A 24,635-nucleotide genomic window follows, 5' to 3' on the forward strand; every position below is an offset into this window, starting at 1 on the left:
AGCTGTATCTCCCCATAGTCTTTTCTTCTCCGGGCTAAACATATCTAACTGTTCTGCTTAGTTTTTCCTTCCACCTCCCTTAACATTTGGATTGCTTTCCTCTGGACACACTCCAGTTTGTCAACTCCCTTCCTAAAATATGGTGCCCAAAACTGGATGTAGTATTTAGGAGTGATTGCTGTTAATTACTGCTGGATTGAAACTAGGTAATTTTGTCTGAATGAAACACATTACACTGATAGCTAAAGGTATCAAACAATTTACAGTATAACTAAGTAGGAAAAGTATTATGAACTTGGGCCTCTAAGGAAAGGGAAAGGTGTCCTTTAGGTTTCCTGGTTTTAGAGTAACAAATCTGGCAGCGAAGAATAATGATTGAATTAATTCCTTACAGGGTTTTTTTTAAAGAAATTATTCCAGAAACCTCCTGTGAATCTGGGGGTCAGGATTAGGCTAAACAAAGGTGGATGGATTAAAGTTTATTTCTATTGGCCCCTAGACGTTATAGACATACAACTGAAACAGATAATAACTGGCTCTTCCTTTCTGAGTCTCCAACTTCCAGCTTATGTGCTTCTGCTGAATTGAGGCTAGAAAACCAGCCAGCTTGTTTGAAACTAAAAAAACTAGAAAACATAACCACTTCCTGCTTTAAGCTGACTTACAGGCCATTTTTGTGTTTTATGTAAGTAGCTGATACTTACACAACAAGCATTTACTTGAATAGTATAGAAAAAGAAAACATCCTGATGTGGGTTTTGTAAAACACAGGGAAACATTTAGCCTTTGACAGAGTTGGCCCACCAAAGCTTAAGGGCCTAACCTTTATCCTATGGGGGGTTTCTAACCTCAGTGGATTAGAAAAAAAACGCATTTTAGATGCCACTTTTCAGTGAGAAAAATAAACTTTCCAGCTAAGCCACTTGATTATTGTACGTAGCTCAGAGTCATGTTCTTTGAGATGAGCAGCCATATAAATTTGATGAATAAGTAAGCAAGCAAGCAAGCAGGCCACTGCCTAATGCTCAAAGAACAGCAAAGACCCTCTCAGGGCAGACTGCCAGGGGGCACTGCTCAGATTAGTTGATTTGCCTCCTGCTTGGATTGACCAGCTAGATTGTAGCGTTTCAGGTTTCTGCAGCTCTAAAGATGTCTAGAGTGATGAAGTGATGCTTCTTCAAGCCATGGAAGTCTGGACAAACATTGCAAGGTCTCCTGAGCTTGTTTTCAATCTTTAGGAAGTAGAGACAAGTCTCTCACTTCTCATGAGCCCAGAGTTAGGACAGATTAGACCTCTTTAACTGGTACAAAGGAGTCCAGCCAAGGGCTTCATGATGGGCATCGTGGGATAAGATTGTAAGTATCATGGACCTGGATGTGATCTTGGAGGCATCCAGTCCAGCGCTTTACAATTTGAAGGAACTTTGCAGAAGGTTTCATCCTGACAGGTAGCTCCCCATCAGCTCTTCCACACTACCTCCAGTCTGTCAAGCTGCATGTTCCTCCTCCATGTTCCTCCTCCTCACCTGATGTCCAGCAAAAATTGCTTCCCTTTAACTTCTTTCCCTGGTTCTTGTCCTGTCTTTTGGAGCACTAAAGAACAAATTTGTTCTAGCTTCTGCCCTGAAACCTTCTGATAACATGCTTCCCCTTCATCCTAATTGGAGAAGCTTATGAGGAATGATTTGACTCCTCAATTTCCTGCTTATCACCACCCTTTTGAAAATATAGCACCCAGAACTGAGTGCTAGATTCTCTCGTTTGTTTGCTTGTTTGATTAATTCAGTTTGGGTGCCACCTGACTCCAACCAACTCTGAGTGTCTCTTTTTGTCAACCCACAGAGCAGCTCACTGTTGTTTGGCACTGGTAGGACCTTCTTGGTGGTAGTTCCTTTTGCTGTGGGAGTGGTGAAAGGGGTTCAGGGACCTCATCAATGAGGTTTAGTTGCCAGGGTTGATGGCTTAAAACTGTTGGTGGAAACAGTCTCTTGCCAATTAACAGTCTGTGTATCTTCTCTTGGCAACCCTTTGCACTGGAGTCTGGAGGAGGGAAGGAAGCCCCACAGCGAATGAAGGGCAGTCCAGCGTTTCTGCTGTATCTCTGGCAAGGGTCTGGCTGAGTGTCTTCAAAGTGGCTGGTTTGAAAGCAGCGTCAGGGTCTCTTGTCCTTCGAGTGCAGGGAACTGCTCGGAATGAGGAAGAAAAGGGCTGCAGTTGCCTCGAGGCCATCGGTCCAGGGTGGATCACTCGCAGTCCCGTGTTCCCACCTGTAAAGCCAGGTGCTGGGCTTTCTCCTCTCGGGTGCCCTGTGGCCCACGAAGAAGGGACAGGGCATTCCAGACACAGTCCAAAAGGACCCAAAGGTCCTGTTCTTCCAGCAGACAGTTGAAAAATGTGTGGAGAACCCTCACCCTGAGCTACAAAGAAAACAACAGAAGAGCAGGAGGAGGGCTGCAGTCCGCTTCCCAACTGGAACGAGGGGCTGGATTTCTGGCCCAGTCTCCGAGGTCACTCAGGTGGCCGGCGGGCTGCCTTCCAGTGCCCGCTGCTCCGTCCTCCTGCTGAAGCAGCAAGCCAGTGGCTTTGCACAAGGCTCTCTTGGGGGAAAGGACCTGACCCGTCTTGCTTGGCCAGCTGTTAGCACAAAGGCGGAAGGGGGTACGCTGCTGTGGAGGAAGGGGGCCCTCTTCATCCGCCACGTGGTCCCTCCACGTGGAAGAGGTTTAGGGTTCATTTCCAGGCTGTAAAGGGGGCGGCCATTTTTGGAAGCCAGGGACTGCCTTTGAATGGCATCCAGGTAAGATCCAGAGATGATGGGGCCGGGACAGTGGTAACATGTGCTTTTAAACACTCAGCTGCCTCTCACAGTGGAAGAAGTGAGGTTATTCTGTCCATCTTGGATGGTGGAGCCTTGCAGTCCTTGGCCTCGGCTATCAGCCTGACAAGCAGGGGCCAGAAGTTTGGACTTGGATTCCCAGCAGCAACTTGACATCCCCGCCTCCCCCGCCACCAAAGATTAGATCAGGTCTGCTTTGATGACCCTGCCCTCCTGCTTGGGGAGATCTTACAGCCACCTGTGTTTCCTTTTTTTTTAAAATAGTCTTTATTAAATTATTTACACAAATAATACAAACATAGAATGACAAATCAACAATAAACATAAAATGCAAAAACAAGAGAAAGAAAAAAGGAAAGGAGAAAGAAGAAAGAGAAGAAGAGGTTTAAAAGAAAGGAAACGGATTTCCAACTCCCTAGTAAAGGTAAAGGTTTCCCTCGACGTAAAGTCCAGTCGTGTCCGACTCTAGGGGGCGGTGCTCATCTCCGTTTCAAAGCCAACTCCCTAAGTAATACAATTTTATACCTTAACTAAATAATTTATTTTCACAATTCTCTAATTTGGTTACAGTAATTCTACAGTTCTATTGAGATTACATAAGTCAAATACATAATATTTACATCTTGTAGCCACCTGTGTTTCCCAGAGTGACGCCAGCAAAGGGAAGACGCTTGTGTCAGAAAAGCGCTGGGCTGTGGCATCCTGGGTGCTCTCTGAGCCTTGTTGTTTTCTTGCAGACCTTTCATTGCCAGACTCGGCAACATCTTCAGTGCAAAGAGGGAGTGGGCCTTGCTCTCAGTTTATATACCGTGGTTTCTCCAGCTTGTGTTGGTGGGGGTGTTGCTCTCTCCTTGGGAGTTCCTTGATTGGGCTGTTGTTTGCTGCTTGGTTGATTGCCTGAGTTAACAGTTCCTTGATTAGGTTCCTTGATTCTTGTGCTGTTTGATGGTTCATCTGGTGTTAATCCTAGTGTTGATCTTTGCATATCTGGGTGTTGATTGCTGGCAAGGGGGTGTACTGGTCTTTTGGCTTTTCTACTGTCTCTTTTGAATGGTATGTAGATGTTGTTCACCTCTATGTGTCTGTTGATGGCTGCTTCGTCTGAGTGCCAGGCTTCCAGGAATTCTCTGGCGTTTTTGGATTTGGCTTGGTTTAGGATGCTCTCAGTTTCCCAGTTGAAACTGTGGTTGAGTCTGTCCATATGCTGTGAGATTAAGGAGTTCTCATCGTGTCTTCTGACTGCTAGTTGGTGTTTGTGGATGCGCTCTGCTAGTCTTCTGCCTGTCTGTCCTACATAGTGGCTGAAACAGCCCTGAGCTGTATTTGAGACATCTCTGGATTGCAGAGAACAGTGGGGAGGTGGGCAGAACTAAAAGTAGGCAGGAGTGAGGAGAGTGAAGGAAGCCAATGCAATGGAGGGCCGATCTGCATGATGCATAATGTTCAGGATGTTGACTAAGAGTTGAAGAGGGAAAGGGGTCAGGATAGCAGTGCACCACTTACACCCCTTCCTGGATTGGGAAGCCCTCCGGTCAGTCCCTCATGCCCAGGTCATTTCCCGTATAGACAATTGCAATGCACTCTACATGGGGCTACCCTTGAAAAGTATCTGGAAGCTACAGCTGATTCAGAATGCAGCTGCGCAAGCAATTTTGGGTGCCCCAAGGGTGGCACATGTAACACCTTTGATGCAGGAGCTGCATTGGGTGCCAATTTGCTTCTGGGTCCAATTCAAGGTGTTGGTTATTACCTTTAAAGCGCTACATGGCATGGGTCCAGATTACCTGAGGGACTGTCTCATCCCCATTACATCGGCCTGTCCCACCCGGACAGGCAAAGAGGGCATGTTGTGGGTCCCATCTCTGAAAGAATGTCATCATGGATCCCAGGAAGAGAGCCTTCTTTGCTGTGGCTCCCACCCTGTGGAACACTCTTCCCCCAGAGGTGAGGTGAGCCCCACTCTCCTGACCTTCCGGAAAGGAGCGAAGACCTGGCTCTGCCATCTTGTGGGGTGTGTGAAGAGGGTAACCAACCCTGGGGGTGGTTAACACCCTAAAGGTGCTCCCTGGAAATTAAATTAAGTACTTTTTACCATCTACCTCTTGGAACATATTATTTATTAGGACGATTGTTTTTATTGTATTGTTTTATTGTATTTTAACTAATATATTCCTATTTTATGTAAACTGCCCAGAGTTGCTTTCTGAGTGAGATGGGCGGTGAATACATTTGATATATATAAATAGATAGATGATAGACAGACAGCCCAAGACACACAGGGAGGAAAGTTAACCCTCTCCCCAACAGCGTATCAGCCATAGGTATCACAGTGGCCATGGAAATCCACAGCACCCAAAGTGAGTTTATATTAGATGGGAAACTGCCACTGGCACTGCGGACCAAGACCCTCATTCCTGACTTGGTGCTATTGTTGTTTTAAAGAAAAATACACATGCTGGTTGGGTTCATACAACATGCTTAATGGGATTAATGATGGGGCTGTAGGTTGGGTGAACCTCTTAATCCAGTTAGGAGAGAGGTAGATGTAACGCAGTCGCTGGTTTGAGATGGACGGCTATATAAATTTAATGAATAAACAAAGAAAGAAACTTTATCCTGTCAACCAGTCTGTGCAACACCGCCCCCCATGGGTCCACTGTGAGGGCTTGTAATCCAAGCCCTGCCCAATATGCCCTCCAAGGGGGAGAGATGGAAATGTGGAGAGGCTGACTGGCACCCATTACGGAGGATCCTGCCTTCTTTTCTCTCCCAGACGTCTGTGAGCGTGACCGCCTGAGCTTCGGCTTCTGCCAGACTCTGCTGTGGCTGGGAAGGTGCTACCTCCCGGCAGTCAGCGTCCAGTGCTGCCAGACCTGCCGCCCGCATGGCCTGGGCCATCGGGATCGTGGGGATGAGCTCTCCTCCCGGAAGTGAGCGCCTCCCTGCTTCAGGAGCCTCCGGTGGGCGAGCAGCTGGAGAAGACCCACTTTGGCCAGCCAGCTCTTCCGTCAACAGGGCTTGCCTGGTTCTCGGAAACAAGCCAGTGTTTCCTGCCCTGGTGTGGCACTCAAGCCTGTGACTGACCTGTGCTCCAGGCAACCAAAGGAAAGCCTTGCACCCACAGTGCAGGGAGGGAATTGGTGGGGTGAAACCAGCCTGGCCTCAGGAAAGCAGCTTTTGAAAGCCATCTCAGAAACATCTCTGGTGCTACAGTTGGCCGCATTCGAGTGTCGCTCAGTGTTGGCAGGCCAGCACAGAATTCTTAATGAGTGATTTTTTAAAAAGAATAAAACCAATTATTTTTATATTTTATGCAAATGAGCATGTAACATTCCACAGAATGTAATTTGATCATTTGGTTGTGTTATAACTATGATGATTTTTCTTATTGTAGATGTGAGGAGCTTCACGCAGTGAAGTTAAATATCCCTGGTGCTGGCTGCACGGAGAGATGCAGCATGCGCACGCGCCCACGCACGCACACACACGGTGGGTGCTGCTGCTCTTGAGACGGGCTTTTAGGTTGCCCAGCTGTGGGAGGGTTCACAGCTCCTTCAGCAGGGCTGGCAGTCCTGTGCCACCCTGACTTGCCATCTGGTACTGCCTGAAACTGGCAGGCTGAAAGGATGCCTGTCCCTGATCTAGCAACACCAAGGCCAGGCTGCCTGAAGATTGCCCAGGTGAGGGACTGGATGGGAATTAGGCTGACTACGCAACAGTTCTGCCTCCTTCACTGCACAGCCAGGACTATTATGCTGAAAAAATCCAGGTCTCCCCAGAGCATTGTACCTTTTCCTTTGTGAGCCAAGAATGCTTGATATTGAATCTACGTTTCCTGCATTTGTAATTTATACTGATAGCTACACTAGCAAAAATACATCCGACTCAGAATCATGTGTTTGCTTTCTAACTTGCACCTTTAAATTGGAGAAATTGTATAAAAGTTCCCTTAGAAGTCTACACTGGCTGCACATCTAAACTTTGTGTAATCTTCAGAAAACGGAAAGAACAGCTCTGTTTTAAAGGAAGGGCGGCACAGTTTTGCTTGCTTTGTTTTGGGAGGTGGTTGTGGTCCCTTTGAGTCATCTTGACTCCTGGTGACTGTATGGACTGGCCCATGCAGTTTTCATGGCCACGCTGTGGAAGCGATTTGCCCTTGCCTTTTCCCAGGACGTCCTTTGACTTCTAGGGCTAAGAAAGGGATTGGCTTAAAGTCACCATGCTGGCTTTGTGCCTCAGACATCTCTCAAACTCACGGTCTCCCCATCACTAGTCCAGGGCCTTAACCACAAGACCAGACTGGCTCTCAACTGTTCCACTGACTTGGCCGGTTTTATTTAAGACCAATTTGTCTGCTTCTGAATATAGAACCTCATCCTCATTCTAACATGGAATTTCCCTATCAATATATCAGAAAGAATCAAAATTGATTTGAAGAAGAGTATTGTAATAACTGAGAGCCAGCTTGGTGTCGTGGAAAAGGCATCAGGCTAGAAACCAGGAGGTTGTGAGTTCTATTCCTACCGTCGACATGAAGCCAGCTGGGTGACCTTGGGCCAGTCACTCCCTCTCAGCCCTAGGAAAGAGGCATTGGCAAACTGCTTCTGAAAAACTTTGCCAAGAAAACTGCGGGGACTGGTCCAGGCAGTCTCTGAGAATTGGACACGATTGAATGGATAAAAGAAAATTGTAATTACTTAAATTTCTAATGGTTCAAGTGTGTTAAACTGTAATAGCAAAGTTACATCTAATCCTGATGTATTTGTTTTTCTGTTGAATTTTTAAAATTGTACCCATCTCTTCTTAGTCTCTGTGCTGTGTTTGTTTAGCAGAACTATAATCCCCTGAGAGTACAAAAGTGTATCATGCCTGTGTTCGCTCAGTCTGGTTCAGCTGCACCCTTCCCAGATGGCTTTTGAAAGGGGAGAAGATCGATCAAGACTTGCTCAAAATCTGTGCCAATTCTGTTCTGTTTCTCAAGGATCCCACTTTGCATCTTTGTGAATGGGATTTTAGCCGTGGAGATGCTCTGGCCCTCCATCTGTTTCTCTGGGTTTTGGCAGACTGGAGAGTTTCACCCCACGGCCTCCCCCAGTCTTGGCTGGCCCTCCCACCCACTTGCAAATGGCCTCTAACCCAGCTGTTTGTTGAGCTAAGGCAGCAAGTGGAATAGAAATAGGGAATGGCGGAGGTCTCCCATATGCCTCCCCTGAGAATCCCCCGCAGACGGCAGAAGGGGCAGACAGGAGGATAGCACTAAGTGGGATGGGCAGAGGGAGATACTGGTGGTGGTGGTGGGGGAATTCTTTAACTTGGATGGGGCTGGACTCAGTGGCCTATTTCAACTGTGGGATTAAATTTTCAAGGGGATCACCAAAACATTTTGCTTTAAAGCAGAAATGAATAACCTGAGACTCTAGGGACCTACAAAAGTTGTCACCAGATGTTACATTGTGTTGTTACAGAATTAGAAAATTAATTGATACATAACTAGACAGTAATCACATTAGCCATATTTAATTTGTATTTAGAGCTTGCACCAAAAAAAGCCTAGAAAAATTTGTGCCCTTTTGGTTTAAGGATTTCTTTGTATTTATGGGGATCACAGTAGTTTGACTTGTCTAAACAATGGAGTCCACAAATGCATTCAGCCACATGACATCAAAAATTAGGGTATATTGCATTGCCAGAAGGAAACTCCTAGAAGAATCTCTTCCAAGACAAATTACATCCAATACTATTTTAATTTTTTGGAAAAGCTTCATTTTTGTTACAAAAAACTGAAGAAGAGCACCACTGCTATCTTACAGCCAGGTGCAGAAACACACTGGCAATCATCTTCAAAATCCATCTGTCTTTAAGATCTGTACAGTGAGAGCCACGTCATCCAACAACCGAACTCTTGATCTGAAGATTATGTTGTAATCTTGAAGGAAAAAATTATGAGAAACACAGAATTTGTTAGAACAGGAAACCCCACCTTCACCTCATCTGACTGACTTTAATTTGCTTCTTTTAAGGGCCAGACATTTTAAACTGCATAGCTATAAAACTCAGAAAAATAGAATTCAATGGTGACATCATAATCCTCTCAACCAACAGAGAGGGAGATATTTTCGGTCTCCCATGCTCCTGGATTAACTTTGAAAAATATTTTGGTTTGTCATCTACTTGACTCAACATTTCAAGCAGTGCCGTTGGTAGAGATTCCTGTCTGGATGAGGTGTTGGACCTGAGGCCTCAGTGGCCCTCAGCACAAGGGTCTTTGGTATCTTACCTTCTAAGGGTAAGCACAGACACGAAGATATTTTTTTTACCATTAAATTCAATTCATACGTAAATCAGATGTTCTGGGAACGTTTGGGGAGCATGACATTTTAAGGAATTATTGCTATTCTTCAACATGTTTCATTTGGACTTGGTACTTCTAGCAGCCTAACTTGTTTTCTCCCTTAAGATAATGGTTTTCAGCATTCTGGGGATACCCAGCTTTGCATCTCAGCCTTGGGCCAAGCAGGCCATCAGTGCGGTTGAGGCTTTGGCCCAGTGCCCAGGTGCCAGCTGGCCAGGGAGAACCAAGCCAAAACTCAGTCCCAGTGGGACAGCATGGCCACGGGCCAGGAAGCCATCCAATTCTAGGGGGGTTCCGTCTACGAGGAGCGGTTTGAGGGCCCGGCTTATTTGGCTTGCCAGAAAGACTAGGAGGAGCTAAACTGCTGATGCGTCCAAGGGGTGGAAATTGGGGGTGGGGGGGAGGACAAGGAGTGAAATGAAAAGGGAAGATGGTTCCTGATAGTGAGCTGTTAGGTGGGGAAAGAGGCTCCCCGCCCTGGCAGTTTTCAAAAGGGAGGCCCGGCAGAAGGTCTAGTGAGTTACTGTGCCCAGCTCCCCAGGCAGACCCACAGGAGCATGGCTCTTCCACCACTTTATTGCCAAGTGCCAACAGGATTGCCCCATACGTGCCTTGCACTTGTGGAACTAATGGATTCAGGTTTATTTCCCACCTGTTTTGACACAGCGTTTTTTGCTTTTAATCTACAGGGGAAATTATATCAAAAGACTATTGTTTCAACAATTCTGTATTTTATTCACCTTTTTACAGAGTAGCTATTCAAATATACCCTAGTACAGAGAAGTGGGTAAATCAACTAAAAATCAGATTTTAAAAATTAAAACACACATTCATGAGCTGGCAATAAAAATGATTCATGTTCAGAAAAATCAACAATAAGAGAATATTAACTTTTTATTCTTTACAGTTCATCTGAGATTGATCACGTCTGCTCACTCTTGTTTGCAATTAATTGGATGTTTTCAAAATTATTTTTTAAAAAATACGTAAGAGGTGCAAAGAATTTTTTCATATTAAATTCAAGGTAATTTTATAAAGAAGCTAATACAAAGGTGCCAGATACATTCTACGTCAGTCAGGCTCCAGCACACACTGGTCCACGATCTCCCGCAAACTGGGATTCTCCATTGCTGCTGCGACTCTCTCCTTATCATTGATTTGTTTGTTGACTGCAACACAATGGAAAAATTTGTTTGTTTGTTTGTTTATCCAATTTGTCCCTGCCCATCTCCTCCTGTCGGAGGACTCTGGGCGGTTTACAACAATCAATTAAAACCATCACAATAAATACAAAGAGTAAAATACAGTAAAAAATAATATAACTAGAAGTAAAAAAGTAAAAAGTCCAAGTGGCAGGAGAATGTAAAACAGTCCAAGTGTGGGAGGAGCGGTCTATAGCAGCCATCCCCACGTAGATCTATTCCCCTCTCCGCCCCAAGCAGGGCGGCAGAACCAGGTCTTCAGACTCCTCCGAAAGGCCAGGAGCGATGGGGCCAATATCTCACCTCCGGGGGCAGCGTGTTCCACAGGGCGGGAGCCACTGCAGAGAAGGCCCGCTTCCTGGACCCCGCCAGATGGAATTCTCTCACAGACGGGGTCCACAGCATGCCCTCTCTGCACGATCCAGTGGGGCAGGCTGATGTAATGGGGAAGAGGCGGTCCCTCAGGTAAAATGCTCAAGAAGCTTTTGACTGGAAACCAAATAAACTTTTCATCCACAGGACTGCAGTCCACATCCTATTAACGGAATGATCAAGAGGGACCGCCCAGTTCTCTTCATCGATTATGTGCCATTGAGTCAATGTTGACTGTTAGCGATCACATGCAGTAGACAGATTTTCTCCATGAAATTCTCTTCATACCTTTCTTAATGGGTCTACAACTGCTGTTTTTATTTTTCTCAGAATGTATTATCCATCAACCTTTTTCTAAATGAAAAATTATGGTAGCAAGTATCATACTTACTAATCATCATGCTGTGGCATAGTGCCACAAGTATGATTAAAAAGGATACTGCAACAAGTGTGATAGCTGAAGCAAATGTGTGGCAGTGGGCTTCACTCACACGCATCAGTCCCTACCTGATGGACAGTCAGGGAGTCTCATCCTATCTGTCCCACTCCCCCACCAGGCAGACTTCCTTTCAAGGGACAACTTGGAGTGCATGACTTGCAGCAAGTCCCCAGCAATGCAGGTCTAACCCCCTAACAATGGAATCCCCTTCTAATAATGAACCGCAGGCCATATGTGATGTAGTGATTAAAATGCTGAACTGGAACCAGAGAGACCCAGGCTCTCGCCCCCCTCCCACTCAAGCAGGGAACTCTTTCACTCCCTCTAACTTAACTCTGAGGGTCGCTGCCGCGGGGAAAAAATGGAGAAGGTGGCACTGTGCATTGCCTTCAGCTTCTGAATGAAAGGCAGGGTACAAATCTAACAAATACGTAAATAAATCCCTCTCTGGCCACATTTGAAAATACAAGGAATTAAAAGAGGTCTCTAAATATTATCTTCCTTCCATATGCAGACTCTTAACTATATTATCAGGAGAGTAAGATTAGTTTTCAAACTGCTTTTTTCCATTAAAAATACCTCACCCTAAGCACAAGCTGAAGGCATACTTACTGTCCTCCTCAATAGAATGTGCCCCCTCTGATATGTAGATTTCCAGCTAGATGAGACAGGAAAACATCAGCTTAGAAACACCTATTGCTCCACAACGAATCTGCACTGGTGTCTCTCAATGCACTGAAACCATGTTAAACCAACACCCTGTCCTCAACATTTCTGCTTTAAAAGCATGGGAATTCTTTCTCATGTATATTATAACGGTTATATTTCTGAATGTGTAAGGTGAGTATGTAGGTAATTCCTTCCATTTTTAAAGGCCTTTTAAAACTAAAATTGAACCCCAATTTTAAAACTAAAATTGTATTATTTTATACAAACTTTAAATATTTACTCCTTGAATTGTTTTATGTACCTCCATGCCATAACTACTGTTCACAGGACAACTTGCTGGTCAAGAATTTGAATCCTAAGGGCCTCAGGGGTTTCTAGCCCAATGAAATCCCATTTTTTGATATTTGTTTCTGTTTATACTCTTTCTTTTCGAGTTGTGTGAAGCCACAGTTCAACTTAGCACAACACAAACCAACTGAAAGTTAATGCCTGCTTCTGAAACCTCTTCGTTACCGTCACTTGCTCATGATACGTGTATTGTTGCTTGCTTACTGCAACAAACCAGTTGGCAGGTATTGATCCATTCTCAGGAACCATCTGACTGTGGGTGTGCAGTGGGAGGTGGGGCTGACCTATTATTCACAAGCACGGAGACCTGGGGAGGCCGAATCAGATTGCCTGGCGGTCCTGGCCGCACTTTGGGAAGCACTACTGTAGAGCGCATGTGTCAGTGATGCCTGACTAGACCCCCTCAGGCCTCTCCATTCCTCCCTTCCCTAATACAAAATCTCTCCTGTAGGGCTGAGGACACGCAAGCTGTCTCTTATATCTGGGCTACTCTTACAGCCTAGGTAGTGCAATCAATCATGGTCTTCCAAGAGGACCAATTTCACAGTTCAGTGTAGAGAAAAACACAAATGACATACCTTGTGCTTGAAAGGTAAACATCTCTGAAGTTTGATCCTCAAACACAGTCCTAAATTTTCATGAAAAATATTTCAGTTTCCTTTTCAAACAGAGACTCATCCTCTGCCTCTCGACTATCTTTTTACCAGAACTGTAATGACGAAGAGTCATGCGGTGAAAAGACCTGTTCACCTTTTGGTAACCTGGCTTAGCAAGCATTTTGGCAGATTCTGGTTGCCTTCCTTGAAAAGCATGAACACTGCACAAAGTCCATTTGTGCCGAATGGTGGCAAATAACATGGAACAGCAGCTGTTTTCAACACACTGTAATGTTTCTCACTTAGGTAACAGCCTCTCCTATAGTAACCTACGCTGCTTCCAGTGAGGGTCTTGCAGGCAGCAGAACCAATATGGCAAATAAACATTTCCCTAGAAATCCCTCTGGCTGAGTGCACAGGATGCGCCACAGAGCAAGCACAAGAGCGCTCAGGTTTGATGCTTGCAGGCCGCATGTTGACTAAAACGAGGGACTCCCAAAGCGAGAAGCCTCCCCATAGATAAAAAATGAAAGGGTGGCTTCAAGGACAGTACCAAGCCATTATACCACGATTGGCTTGTCCCTAAAAGATATTCAAATGCACCCCAAAAAAACATGGCTTTTGGTTTGACAATAAACCATAGTTTAATGTGGGTTTATAAAGCCCTACTTGCTTTAACTACCACTTGCCATGTCTGAGTCCAGAATTCGAGTAAATTTCTGCTCTGTCTTTGCATTTTGTCTTTTTTTTGTAGAACAAATTTGGAGAAAAAAATGAAACAAGCTATGATTACTTAACTCTGCCAAGCTAACTTTGTTCAGCAGCCCATGATGAAAACAAATATTGGCTGAGTCTTATGTGCAAGCCTGCCTATGTGATTAAGCCATGATTTGTTCTGGCTACCACGGTTTGTTAAGCAGGTCACAGTTAAAAGGTGCTCCTGGAGGTGGTTCTGTGCCAGGGGACTCCCTGAGGACACGGCAGCCAGCTGCGGTTGACAGCCTCGCCCTGTGGAAGAGCTGCCAGGGACCACTTCCGGGGTTCCTGATGGCTTTAATAAAATGGAACCAGGGTGGTAGAATGGCCTGATTGTGTCAGGCACTGCAGCGTGGGTGTGTCTGGGGGGGAGGTGGGTTCTTCTCCCCATCCCTCTGTTTCTACAAAGCCCCCATTTAATGTCACAGAGGATGCAAAAACGGAACGCGCTTCTGCTCCCTGGCACTGTGTCCAGAGGCCTGGAAGGGGAAAGCACGGGAGGCATGGCTGGGTGTAGTTCAGCCCGAAACTATTCCTAATGATTAAGCACGGTTACCATCTGCCCCAGCAACAATCTCACTTGCAGAACCACAGGATGGTTTAAGGTGCCTGCTACCAGTGCTTGGTCTTGCAAATATGTAAAGTAACCACATGTGCAGTTATTTATTTATTTATTTAAATATGCCCCGCCCCTTCAGTTTTAAAAATGATCCCAAGCTCACGTTAAATAACAGCTATAATTAAAAAGGTAACTCAGAAAAAAAGAAGAGAGACTTGTTAACATTCACAACACAGGGCCATTGCAAAGCAGACCTGAAGACAGGGCAAGTTTTTTTTTTCTGCTTTCACTATAAATCTTTTTTCACTAGAAATTTTCTGCTTTCACCAGGAATCCGGAGGCTCGCCATGGTGGCAGGTAAAGGCAAAGGCTCGCGAGGCTGGGTGAGCCGGCCAGGAAGGGAAACCCAGAACTGGGGCTGGTCCCTGACCGGGCGGACCTGCACCTTGCATCTCCAGCGCTGCTGGACATCTGGCATGAAGCTGCACGGGGCAAACTGGTCTGCTCGTGCTCTGCTACCGCGGCGCTGCCCCAACCGCCGCCCACTCTGGCCAGCCTGGAGGAGCGCGGCTAGAACACGGACCGGCACCCTCCGGGTGGGCTCCGCTGTGCTTCGGCGGCCTCCCCTTCGCGATGGCCTGGGCGTTGCGATGGCCGCGCTGCTCCTGGGGACACTGCGCAGCCCGCTCCGGAGGCCGATTCAAGGCATTCGGAGCTCAGCGGCAGCCACCCCGCTGCGGCGGCCGCCGCTCGGTCCAAGGAGCGCCCCTCGCAGGTCCCACCGGGAGCTCGCCCGAGAGAGCAGCCAATGCCGCCCTTCGGCCTGGGGCGCCCACAGAGACACTGCGGCGGGTCGCCGCCCCCGTCCGGAAGGCGACCTTCTCAGGAGGCTGCTGGGCCGCCGCCGCCGCCGCCCACCCCCGGCCGCGCGAGGTGCCGCGAGCCCTACCGATGAGCGTGGCCAGGGAGCAGTGGGGCACCGTGGGCGTGAACCGGATGGTGATCAGGCACTCGCCCTCCCCGGTCGCGGCCACCTCCACGCAGCTCTCGCTCACCACCTCCAGCTCCTCCAGCGTGTGGGGCTTCTCGGGGTCCCGGATCGTCCGGATGAGATCTGCGCGGGGCAAACACAGGCGAGGGCCTGAGCGGGGGGCGAGCCCGGCCCCGCCCCCGCCCCCGCCCCCGCCCCCCGCGGGCCACCGACCGTAGACCTCCAGCGCCCGCTCCTGCTCCATGGCGGCGGCGGCGGCGGCGGCGGCGCGCCCGCTCTGGCCCTCTCGCCGGGGCGCCGCGTGCGCATAGCCCGCGCTAGCGAGCGCCCGCCACAGAAGCCCCAGCGCCAGCATCGCCGCCCCGGGGCCCCCTCGGCAAGGCGGCCGCCGGCGGGCCCGGCTCCTCCATGCGCGACCGACGTCGGGCGGCCGCTCGCTTCCGGCCGGGGGCGGGGCGGCGGCTGCGCGCTCGGGCGCGGGGCCGGAACTGCGGGCGGACTACGGCGCCCGGCAGGCCTCGCGCGTCCAGCTGGGCGCGGGTCTCGCGGGGAGCATGGCCGCGCCGCTGCGGGTGCTGGTGCTGCCGCCGCCGCCCGCGGGCCCTCCGGCCGGGCCGCTGCGCGCCAAGCTCAGCCGCGGCCGGGGAGCGCTGGCCGTGGCCGGGCCGGCCGAGCTGCGCCTGCTGGGGCTGCCCTCGACGCGGCTCCCCGGCGTCTCGCTGCCGGGCGCCTGGGAAGAGTAAGTGCGGCCTGCGGAGGGAGGGGGGGGGGAGAGAGGGGGGGGAGGGCCGTGCCTCCCCAGCGGCCTGCCTGGTCGGGCGCGGCTCCCCTCGCCCGGGGGCCCCGCTTCAGCCTCGCGGCTCCGGGCAGCAGCAGCCGCGGCGCACGGACAGTGCCCGGGAGTCCGGCCCGGCGGCCGTCCAGGCTGATGCCGCCCCGGTCCGGTCCCTCCGGAGGCCGGGCGGAGGTGCTTCCTAGGAGTAGGGCGTCCGGCAGACGCCCGCTGACTTTGGCTCGCCTGGAAAGCCGGACCGAGTGGAGCCCGGTTAGCACTTGGATGGGAGACCACCAGGAGATGTTAGTTCTGCAGATCCGAGCGGGACGCCCAAAAACGTCCCGGAAGAGGATGCTGCGTATCACTGCCCGTGGCTGCTGAAAATGCTGCTTGGAGGGAGACGGGGCTTTGCTGAAACGATATCGCAAGGCCACCGTGTGCGTATTAGCCCAGCAGAACACTGCTGGAGGTGAGGATCTGATCTGTTAACGAATATTGCTGTTCTTAGCTTCCTGTGGGAGAGCACCGAGGTGGAGGATCCGGCAGCGGATCGCCTCCAGCTGCTTGCTGTCACCAAGACCAGGGGACTTTTCCTGTATGAAGTTATTTTAGAGCTTGGAAAATGGGATGCAGCCCTCTTGCAAAGCTGCCCTGAAGACCGACTGAAGGGACTGATTGCCTCTAAAAATGCAAGTGAGTCTTTTCGAGTACAGGCACAAGGAACCATGGGAGTCTACCCATGCTGCTGGTGGGGAACGGGGGGGGGGGAGGGACAAGGGGTGCTGTTCTGGATTTTTTCTTTTTTAAACCTGTTATTTTGACCCATCTCAAACTGGCTTCAGAGCAGCTACAGAGCTGAGATTGATTTATCAAATGAGGGAATGTCACTCTGTTGGTTTTTCTTTGCCTCTCTGTGGCTTTCAGTGCCATCCACCATGGCCAGACAGATCTGGGAATAAGAAGCGGTTGCTGTTCCTGGCTGGCTCTGCTTGCGTGTTCCCATGCAGCCATTTTACTTACTGGTGATTTTAGAGGAAGTATTGTCTGTTACTCACACATATGTGGAGACAACCAGGAACAGTTGCTTCTGAAGCAGCTGCATGAGCCTTTGAAAAGATGCTTTGACAACTAGATTCTTCAATAACTAGAAGAAAGGTGATTTGCTTATGTGTATGGGTGTTGTGCAGGACATGTCTCTGCATAGCACTCCTACAGGTGCCCAGGAATATATATTTTTTTTTGCATTGACTGATATGCTAACAGCCTTTTCTTGGATGAAAATTACCTTCAAACAGTGCGGAGTGGTGCATGCTTACATCCTGGTGAAATAGAAATCTGGTTATTTCCTTTAAAGCTCAACACAGCTTGCATTCGGTTTATATGAGAAAATGTCTTCTTTTCTGTAATTCTCCCCCCCACTGCCCCTTTTAACATCATCTGGGCAAGTTTATTTACAGATCCCATGGGCTCATCTTGGGTTCAGGAATTCTCATTAGTTGTCTCTGTTTTCTGGAATGTTCTTCCTGTTGAATTGGGGAGCTTGTACGCTTTTAAAAAGCTGTAAAAACACATCTTTTTGAAAAGCCCTTTAATTGTTTTGAATATTTCTGGCTAAGCCTGGTTTTGTTCTTATTGTAAACTGCTGTGAGAGTCTGATAATTGTCAGTGTTAAATTCATATATAACTTACAAAACATATTTATTTAAATTTCTTTGCTGAGTTGGACTCATGGTGGCTTATGTAGTAACATATAAAATATTCAAAGGTATAACAGTGAACGATAAAATATCCATGGTAAAGCATAAAGAATAACAATTGTAGGGATGGAGATAAATATATATAGAGAGAAGAGAGATTTTATATATATATATATATCTCCTCAAAATTGCAGGAAACTATGATGTCAATTTTTGGAAGCTGTGGAGAGGTCTATGGGGCTGCAAAAAATTTTAAGAAGATGGAATTTCCCCAGGTGCTAGGTTAGCAATCTAATTGGGGTGGTGCTTTTTTATTAGTGTTCCTCTGTGCACGTTGTTTCTCCATCACAGAACATGAAAATATTCCTTGTGCCTTGTTTGCAGGCTTACCATCTATTTCCTCTTTGAAAGTGCTGTCATTTAAGAATGGCAGGGCTTTATTGTTGCTCAACAACTCTGTGATTGTGCATCTCATTTTTCCTGGAGGAGAAATGGGCGAAGAGGTAGAAGACTGCTTTAGACTAGATTTGCCGCCACAAACTGTGGAACGGATAGCGGACGTTACTTTTTGCAGAGGCGTCCTCTTCTTGCTGGATGAGACCGGATGGATATGTATCCTTTAAGATAAAGCTGGAGAACCTTGCTTGGACCAATGTGGTGGTGGGTGGGCTTCCAAGGACTGTATGTTTGGTCACGTCCCAGGTTGGGTAGTGCTGAAATTTAAGAGTGGAAATTCCCACTTATACTGTGAGAAAGGCAAAAAGTGCACCGTTGATCCAAGGATTCTTACTGGGGGGGAGGGCACAAAGGGTGGACGGGGAATGCATGCATCCCATGATTTGTAGTCTGTGGGGCGCCCACCCATGCTTTAGCTCTTACTTGAAGAAAGCTTGACTTGTGGGCTGCCCCACCCACAGGGCTCTTGTGCTTGACCCACAGCTTCTCTTCTGAAGCCCTTCCTTGGCCCTGAAAGGGCCTTCAGGACCTTGTTCAGCACTGCTAGAGGAGTGGATTACCATCAGACAAAAGTTATTTTTCCTCCTGAGACTCACCAGTGGCATACAGATAATCATGAAGAGTTAAATGTTTTAAATACCTTGAATTCATTTTCCAGGCCTCTAGCGGGAAAACTATGCACACTAATTACACCTCCTCAGTGGCTCAAAAAAATACCACAGTAATAGGTTTCAGCTGAAATCAGGGAGGGCATTTTATACAGGAGCTTTTAAAAGACTTGACTTAAGAGGTTAGGAAAAAAGTATTGCTCGTTGTTATTCATTAGATTTATTGTGGCTGCCTACTCCAAAAGACTCTGGGCAGCTTACAACCTATCAACATATGCAATTAAAGCAGTTAAAAACGTAACACCAAAGCATAGCGGCCCGGACAAGAAAGCAGCCGTGACCTCACCACGACTGGGGCTCCACAAACACACTAACCCCGGCTCTGGGAACAGAGCCAGGTCTTAAGGGCTTTGTTAATTTTTCATTGATTTCTTGATTGTGTTGAGTTGTTGGGGGCTTTGTGAGCAGCCACATTGTATTCATATATTTTTCACAATTAAATGTCCAGTTGCATGCTAACGTTTTAACATCCCAGTTGAATAGTGTTTCAGTAAACCCTCAAGTGAACAGAAGCTGACACAGCCTCTCCATGGTACAATGGTAAACATGAAACCTTTCTGCAAATTTGAAGGCATACTTGCTACATGCAGTTGTTTGCAGATTCAGAATAAGAAAACGGTGAATAAAGCAGTCTTGTATTTGAACACCTCTTCTGCAGAAATAGGGTTAGGGTTAAACACAACCTGTATCCAAGAGTCCTATTCTTGCTGTTGAAGTTTTTTGCCACTCTTGCAGAATTTATTTATTTATTTAATTTTTATCCCACCTTTATTATTTTTATAAATAATTCAAGGTGGGGAACCTACCTAATGTTCCTTCCTCTTTTCCTGCCAACAACAATCCTGTAAGGTTGGTTGGGCTGAGAGAGAGGGACTGGCCCAGGGTCACCCAGCCGGTTTCATGCCCAAGGCGGGACTGGAACTCACAGCCTCCTGGTTTCTTGCCCAGCACCCTAACCACTAGACCCAGCTGGCTCTCTCTACCCTGGTATTCTTGGTCTCCTGGCGTGCATAGCATGATTGAGATCTCCCTCCAGAACTTTCTAGTCAGGGGACTATCAAGCCTTTATATTTCTTTCCTATAAGTACTTCAAGGTTGATTTGGAGTTATGTTTTGGACTGTTGTCTTACTGCAGTATCCATCCTCCTTTCACCTTCAGTTTCTTCCCTGGCAGTGGGGCATTAGCTTCTACAATATGCTGATACTAGTTGCATCCATTCCTCTTTCCACCCACATAGATTTCTCGTTCCACTGCCTGCCACACAACCCCAAAGCATAACGAAGCTACCCCCTTCCTGCACAATTGGGAAGGCCGCCTTCTCTTCAAATGCTTTTCATCCTTTTTTCCCATATGAATCTTGTGTGGTTGTGGCTGAATATTTCAACTTGTGTTTCAGCAGCCCAAAGCATTTGGATGTTTTGTTTTTAATTAAATGTTAGAGTGGAGGGAGCATAAACCACAATCAAACCATATGTGTACACCAGCATGGTTTACTGGAAGAATATTGGATTAACAGGTCAAGACCCAAATGCTGACATGGAGTTTAGCTGAAGAAGGGAAGCATTATTTGCAGCAAATAACAGGGTTTAATGTTACTGCTAAAAGAGTTACCTAGCTGAGAATTTTGTTTGACAAAAAAATAATAAAGGCCTGTTAAATTGAAAATAAGATATTAAATGATTGGCAGAGACAAGTAACAAACCTCAAAAGGCTGAGAATTAAATTTAAAATATTATGGAATTAGAAAGTACGATGTGGCCTTGCAGGGCGGGGGACAGTTTTCGTGGCTTACTCTTTTTGGTGCCAGAGAGATGAGCAGTCCTCTTAGAGATGCTTTGCTAGAGGCCCAAGCTGTACACAAAGAAACATCTGGGGTTAAACTGACTTGGAAGAAGTCCTTTAATTCCTGTTGACAACTTGATTTGATGTCTTCGTGCAATAGTAATTGTTAAATCTCCACCTCTTCAGTTTGGAGATTCCTCTATTTAATCTTAGAATTATTAGATTGCAGTCTGCATAACAGCTGCAACACCTACATCTATGTCAGGCTCAGCCCAAGAACGACCAAGAATCTGTCCAGCCAACCTTCCGTTCTCTATTTGCTAACACCATACAGACAGAATCTTGCCAGACTCAAGCACCTTCTCTACCTCACCTAAGGGGGAATAACCTGGGAAGGCTCCAGGGCGGGGCTGGTCTGAATCTCTTGGTTTTTCCACAACTGCCCCCAGACTACGTTTCCTCTTACCTCGTTCCCGTTCATGGAATGTGCTCCCTCCTTCCTGAGAACCAGCGGCACCGCCGAAATCCACCACAATCTGTGAAATTAGTTAACTAATTACAAATCGAGCACAGATCTATTCTTGGGTGAATTTTGTGATCTGAAGAATAATGAGTATATTCTTTCTCTGCAGGGTATTTATATCTTCAGACATTGGAAAGAGATAGTAGCATAATGTAAGACATTTTGAGGGACTTTACTAGAGTTCCTTTTAAATAAAGCAGCTTTGTCCCTGTCTGGAGAAAAACACCATGAGAATCATAATACCTCGTTCTGCAATTGTTATTTTCCCATATTCAGTATGAAATCTCCATCTTGAAATTTTTTTTCCAAATCCCGTAAGTTTTTCACATATATGACTACCCCATTTTTTCCATTTGCCCAAGGCTGCAATTTTTTTACTGAGATATTTACATTGTAACATTATCCTTTTTAATCTTTTCTCTCTTGAAGACAAATAATATTTGTATTTTCTTTTTTTTAAGCTTCAGAAAATCTTTTTTTCTTTTAAATGGGCTATTTAGCCTGTGAATATTAGTTGAAAATATTTTAATTTGATCCATGGTGCTAGTTATAAATCAGCTTTACCACCATCCATAAAGACCTTCAGGCAGAATGGAGTAGCCCACCTATATCTGATCTTTCTTTCTTGAAGGGCAGTTGTTAAAAATCTCAGGGGTCTCCTCCTTCTAAGTATCTTCAGAGGCACATCTAGTAGAATCTCGGTTATATACCTATCTTTTAAAGGAGTGTTACTCCTCCTTTCTTTTAATATTGAGGAGGCGGGTTTGGCCTTAAAAGTACATACATTTGATACAGGGCAATTTTCTTCTTCATGCTGCTTATGGGTTTATTCTGCACATTTCTTCAACTTCCAGAGTTTCATCTGTGTCCAAATCAAGGTAAGTTTTGAGTAAGTTTTCCATTTCTCTAAATCCTCTACCCACATCGTCCAGTATACCTCTGAACTTTACATTGTTTTCACATAATTCTGCTTCAGCAATTTGTAATGTAGCTTCCAACTCCTGAAATTTTGACTTTTGGATTACGTAGTCTGATGGCAGCTCTTGATGTCTTGTTTGGATGCCTATAATTTTTTTTATCACGCTGTTCTAATTTAGCTATTAATTTGTCATATATTTTTTTATTAAAGTCAGTGTTAAAGGAATGTAGTTTTGCTTCCAGGTCTTAGTGTTTTTGTTGATTTAATTTCTTGATGTTATCTTCCATTGTATGCATTTCTTGCTGACTTCTAAGAAGTTCTTTATTTTCTGATGAAATAACAGAGGAACCACTTGTTGACAATTGTTGTGATATAGGTTGGACCTCTTCTGGTTTTGTCATCTGTTTCTTATTCTGTTGTTTCTTACTAATTTTTTATGGATATTTATTTATTTATTTGTTACTCAAATTTCTATCACCGCCCATCTCCCCCCAAAAAGGGAGGTTTACAATAAAATATGTAATGTTTTAGGATATTAGGATGTGTCCTCTATTTCTTTTCATTAAGCAGATCCAGAACAAATCATACAGTTGGGATAACTAGATAAGATAAAACTCATTTACACCTGAATAATTTGTAGTACGTAAGTGTCTGTGAAATAGAGTATGAGACAAAAAAGAATGAAGAAAGCCCTTCAAGTTAATATAGGTCCGAAAGTCTGTTTTAAAAAAATGCCAGATAACATACAAACTAATGAATGCTGAATGCAAGAAAATAAATCCAAATAAGGCAAAAGGGATAATAGATAGGTCAGTTGTCTCCAAGCTGGTATAGCCCTCGTTTGTATAATCATTATGAAGTCTTCTATCAATCTGGAAAAAAGTAACTTACGAAAGTGCTATCTTCATTTGGAAATTCTTGCCAAGTTAACCAAATATAGCAGTATAAGTCTCTGTAGAGAATGTTCCAAGCATTTCCTCAGACTAAATGTCTTCATTTAAATTTCATTTCCAAACTGAAAAACCTCACACAGGCATTTCTTGTGTCAGAGCTCGCTCTTGTGGTTGCAAAAATTCATCCTCAGTTTGTGAAAATAAAAAGGAACATAAGCTGGTTTTCAAAAAAAGCCAGATGGCATATAGACTGAACGAAGTTGAGTGCAAGAAAGTAAATCCAAGTAAGACAAATAGAATAATCACAATCAGTGGTCTTCAAATTAGTACAGCTCTGTTTTTTGTAAAATGTATTATGCTGTCTTTGATCAGTCCAAATATTTCTTTTGGGTTTCTTACAAAAAAAGAAAAGGAAAAGAAAGAAAATAAAGGAAAAGTCAAAGAAGAACTGTAGTAATTTGGAAATCCTGGCTATGTTGCCCAGATATAAATCATAGCTCTCCTTATCCCTTTTTGAGCACGTCTATAGCTTTAAGGCTGGTATAAATGACAGTTAAACAGTTGAACAGCTGAGAGGGGGAGGTAAACAAACCCGGAGGCATTTTGTTATGCTTCAGGTGGCCACCTTTGTTGTGGCCAGAGGAAAGGTCTCCTTCTGATAACTCCTCTGCAGATGGTTCTTATACTTTGTAAGCAGTACTCCTTCACAACTACAACTCTCCACAAACTTTCTGCCAGCTAAACCTTTCAGCAAGTGATCTGTTGGTTCTGAGATACTTTTTTGAAACCATCTTCCCTTACTTTGTAAGTGAATTGTCTTCATTTTGAAATGCTCAGGCAGCTGCTTAGAGGAGCCCATGGCTGTCAAATGCAGACAGAACAGCCATCGTGACTTTGAGTACATACCCACCTGTGGGATTGTCTTCCCTGGCGGCTTGTAGGCCTACTGAGAAAGTAACCTTTTGGGGCCTTACTAAGGATTTTACAGTTGTGTTCAAACATCGGCAGCTGCTATATTCACAACTGCACATAAACCGTAATCTGTATTCATATTTGCAGAAAGATGCCATGTTTCACTTGGTACCGTATCAGTTTTGCTCACTTGAAACAGGGCTGCCTAAGCCTCTTTAAGCAATTTTAGTCCTCGATTAAGCCTTGAAAGTCAACTCCATTGAACAGGGATGAGTTGGGCTATAAGAAGTCTGAAACTCTTAGAATGTCCACCAGTCCTTGGAAATCTGGATAAAGCCTGCATGCAAGTGTTTGTGAAAATGAAAGTTAAAGTAACAGGTAAGAACTTCATGCAGGTCTGCTTAGAAGACATTTCCATTGTGGTTCAAAAGTCTTACTCTTTTTCTGGCATTGTGTCCAGGGGAATCTGTGTGTGTGTGTGTGTGTGTGTGAGAGAGAGAGAGAGAGAAATCAGTGCATATTAAAAAAAAAAAGGAACAGGGCTGCTGCCATTCTAACACCAGATCCCCCCAGTTGTGTCCTCTTTCCCTAGATTGGAATTCAGAAGAATAGCCCTGCTGTTTGTCAGTCAATCTGTCTTTGAGTGGCTGCATCCTTGTTTGCCTTCTCAGAGCATAGAAAGACTGATGTAAAAAAAAAATTAAATTGGCAATGTTTCCTTGGCGCAAGTTCTGCTGAAATTATAGCTTGCTTGATTCCCTGTGCACATTTATTCTGAAGTAAGCTTACATTGCCCAAACTGAAGCAGACGTGCATGCAATCGTGCTTGTAGAATGGCATGTTTCCCCCTGTTATTTTTTCCTGTCATTTCAATAGCCTGTGAGCTTCT

General features: G+C 45.8%; 3 protein-coding genes across 4 annotated transcripts in view; 2 read left to right on the forward strand and 1 right to left on the reverse strand.

Annotated features, from left to right (window-relative positions):
- ADAMTS7 (ADAM metallopeptidase with thrombospondin type 1 motif 7) overlaps positions 1-7,593 on the forward strand; it is a 74,227-nt gene extending 66,634 nt beyond the window's left edge. The window contains exon 24 of the mRNA XM_063314392.1: positions 5,610-7,593. Coding sequence (XP_063170462.1) covers positions 5,610-5,770 — 161 coding nt within the window. The 3' untranslated portion in view covers positions 5,771-7,593. The remainder of the gene's footprint in view (positions 1-5,609) is intronic.
- Positions 7,594-10,064: 2,471 nt separating this feature from the next.
- CIAO2A (cytosolic iron-sulfur assembly component 2A) lies at positions 10,065-15,551 on the reverse strand. Of its 2 annotated transcripts, none has more exons than XM_063314252.1 (5): positions 15,334-15,547; positions 15,079-15,243; positions 12,797-12,846; positions 11,814-11,859; positions 10,065-10,357 (listed from the first exon to the last, which is right to left on the reverse strand). In XM_063314252.1, exons 1-5 carry the CDS (start codon positions 15,473-15,475, stop codon positions 10,260-10,262), a joined length of 501 nt encoding a protein of 166 aa, XP_063170322.1. In that variant the 5' UTR covers positions 15,476-15,547; the 3' UTR covers positions 10,065-10,259. The 2 variants fall into 2 exon arrangements, with proteins under 2 accessions (XP_063170322.1, XP_063170323.1); XM_063314253.1 differs by lacking the exon at positions 10,065-10,357 and adding an exon at positions 11,032-11,116 and having other exon boundaries at positions 15,334-15,551.
- Positions 15,552-15,660: 109 nt separating this feature from the next.
- Positions 15,661-24,635, forward strand: part of SPG11 (SPG11 vesicle trafficking associated, spatacsin) — a 63,156-nt gene continuing 54,181 nt past the window's right edge. The window contains exons 1-3 of the mRNA XM_063313935.1: positions 15,661-15,859; positions 16,404-16,588; positions 17,977-18,204. Coding sequence (XP_063170005.1) covers positions 15,675-15,859; positions 16,404-16,588; positions 17,977-18,204 — 598 coding nt within the window. The 5' untranslated portion in view covers positions 15,661-15,674. The remainder of the gene's footprint in view (positions 15,860-16,403; positions 16,589-17,976; positions 18,205-24,635) is intronic.

The sequence above is a fragment of the Candoia aspera genome, chromosome 13 (genome assembly GCF_035149785.1).
Source record: "Candoia aspera isolate rCanAsp1 chromosome 13, rCanAsp1.hap2, whole genome shotgun sequence".
NCBI lineage: Eukaryota > Metazoa > Chordata > Lepidosauria > Squamata > Boidae > Candoia > Candoia aspera.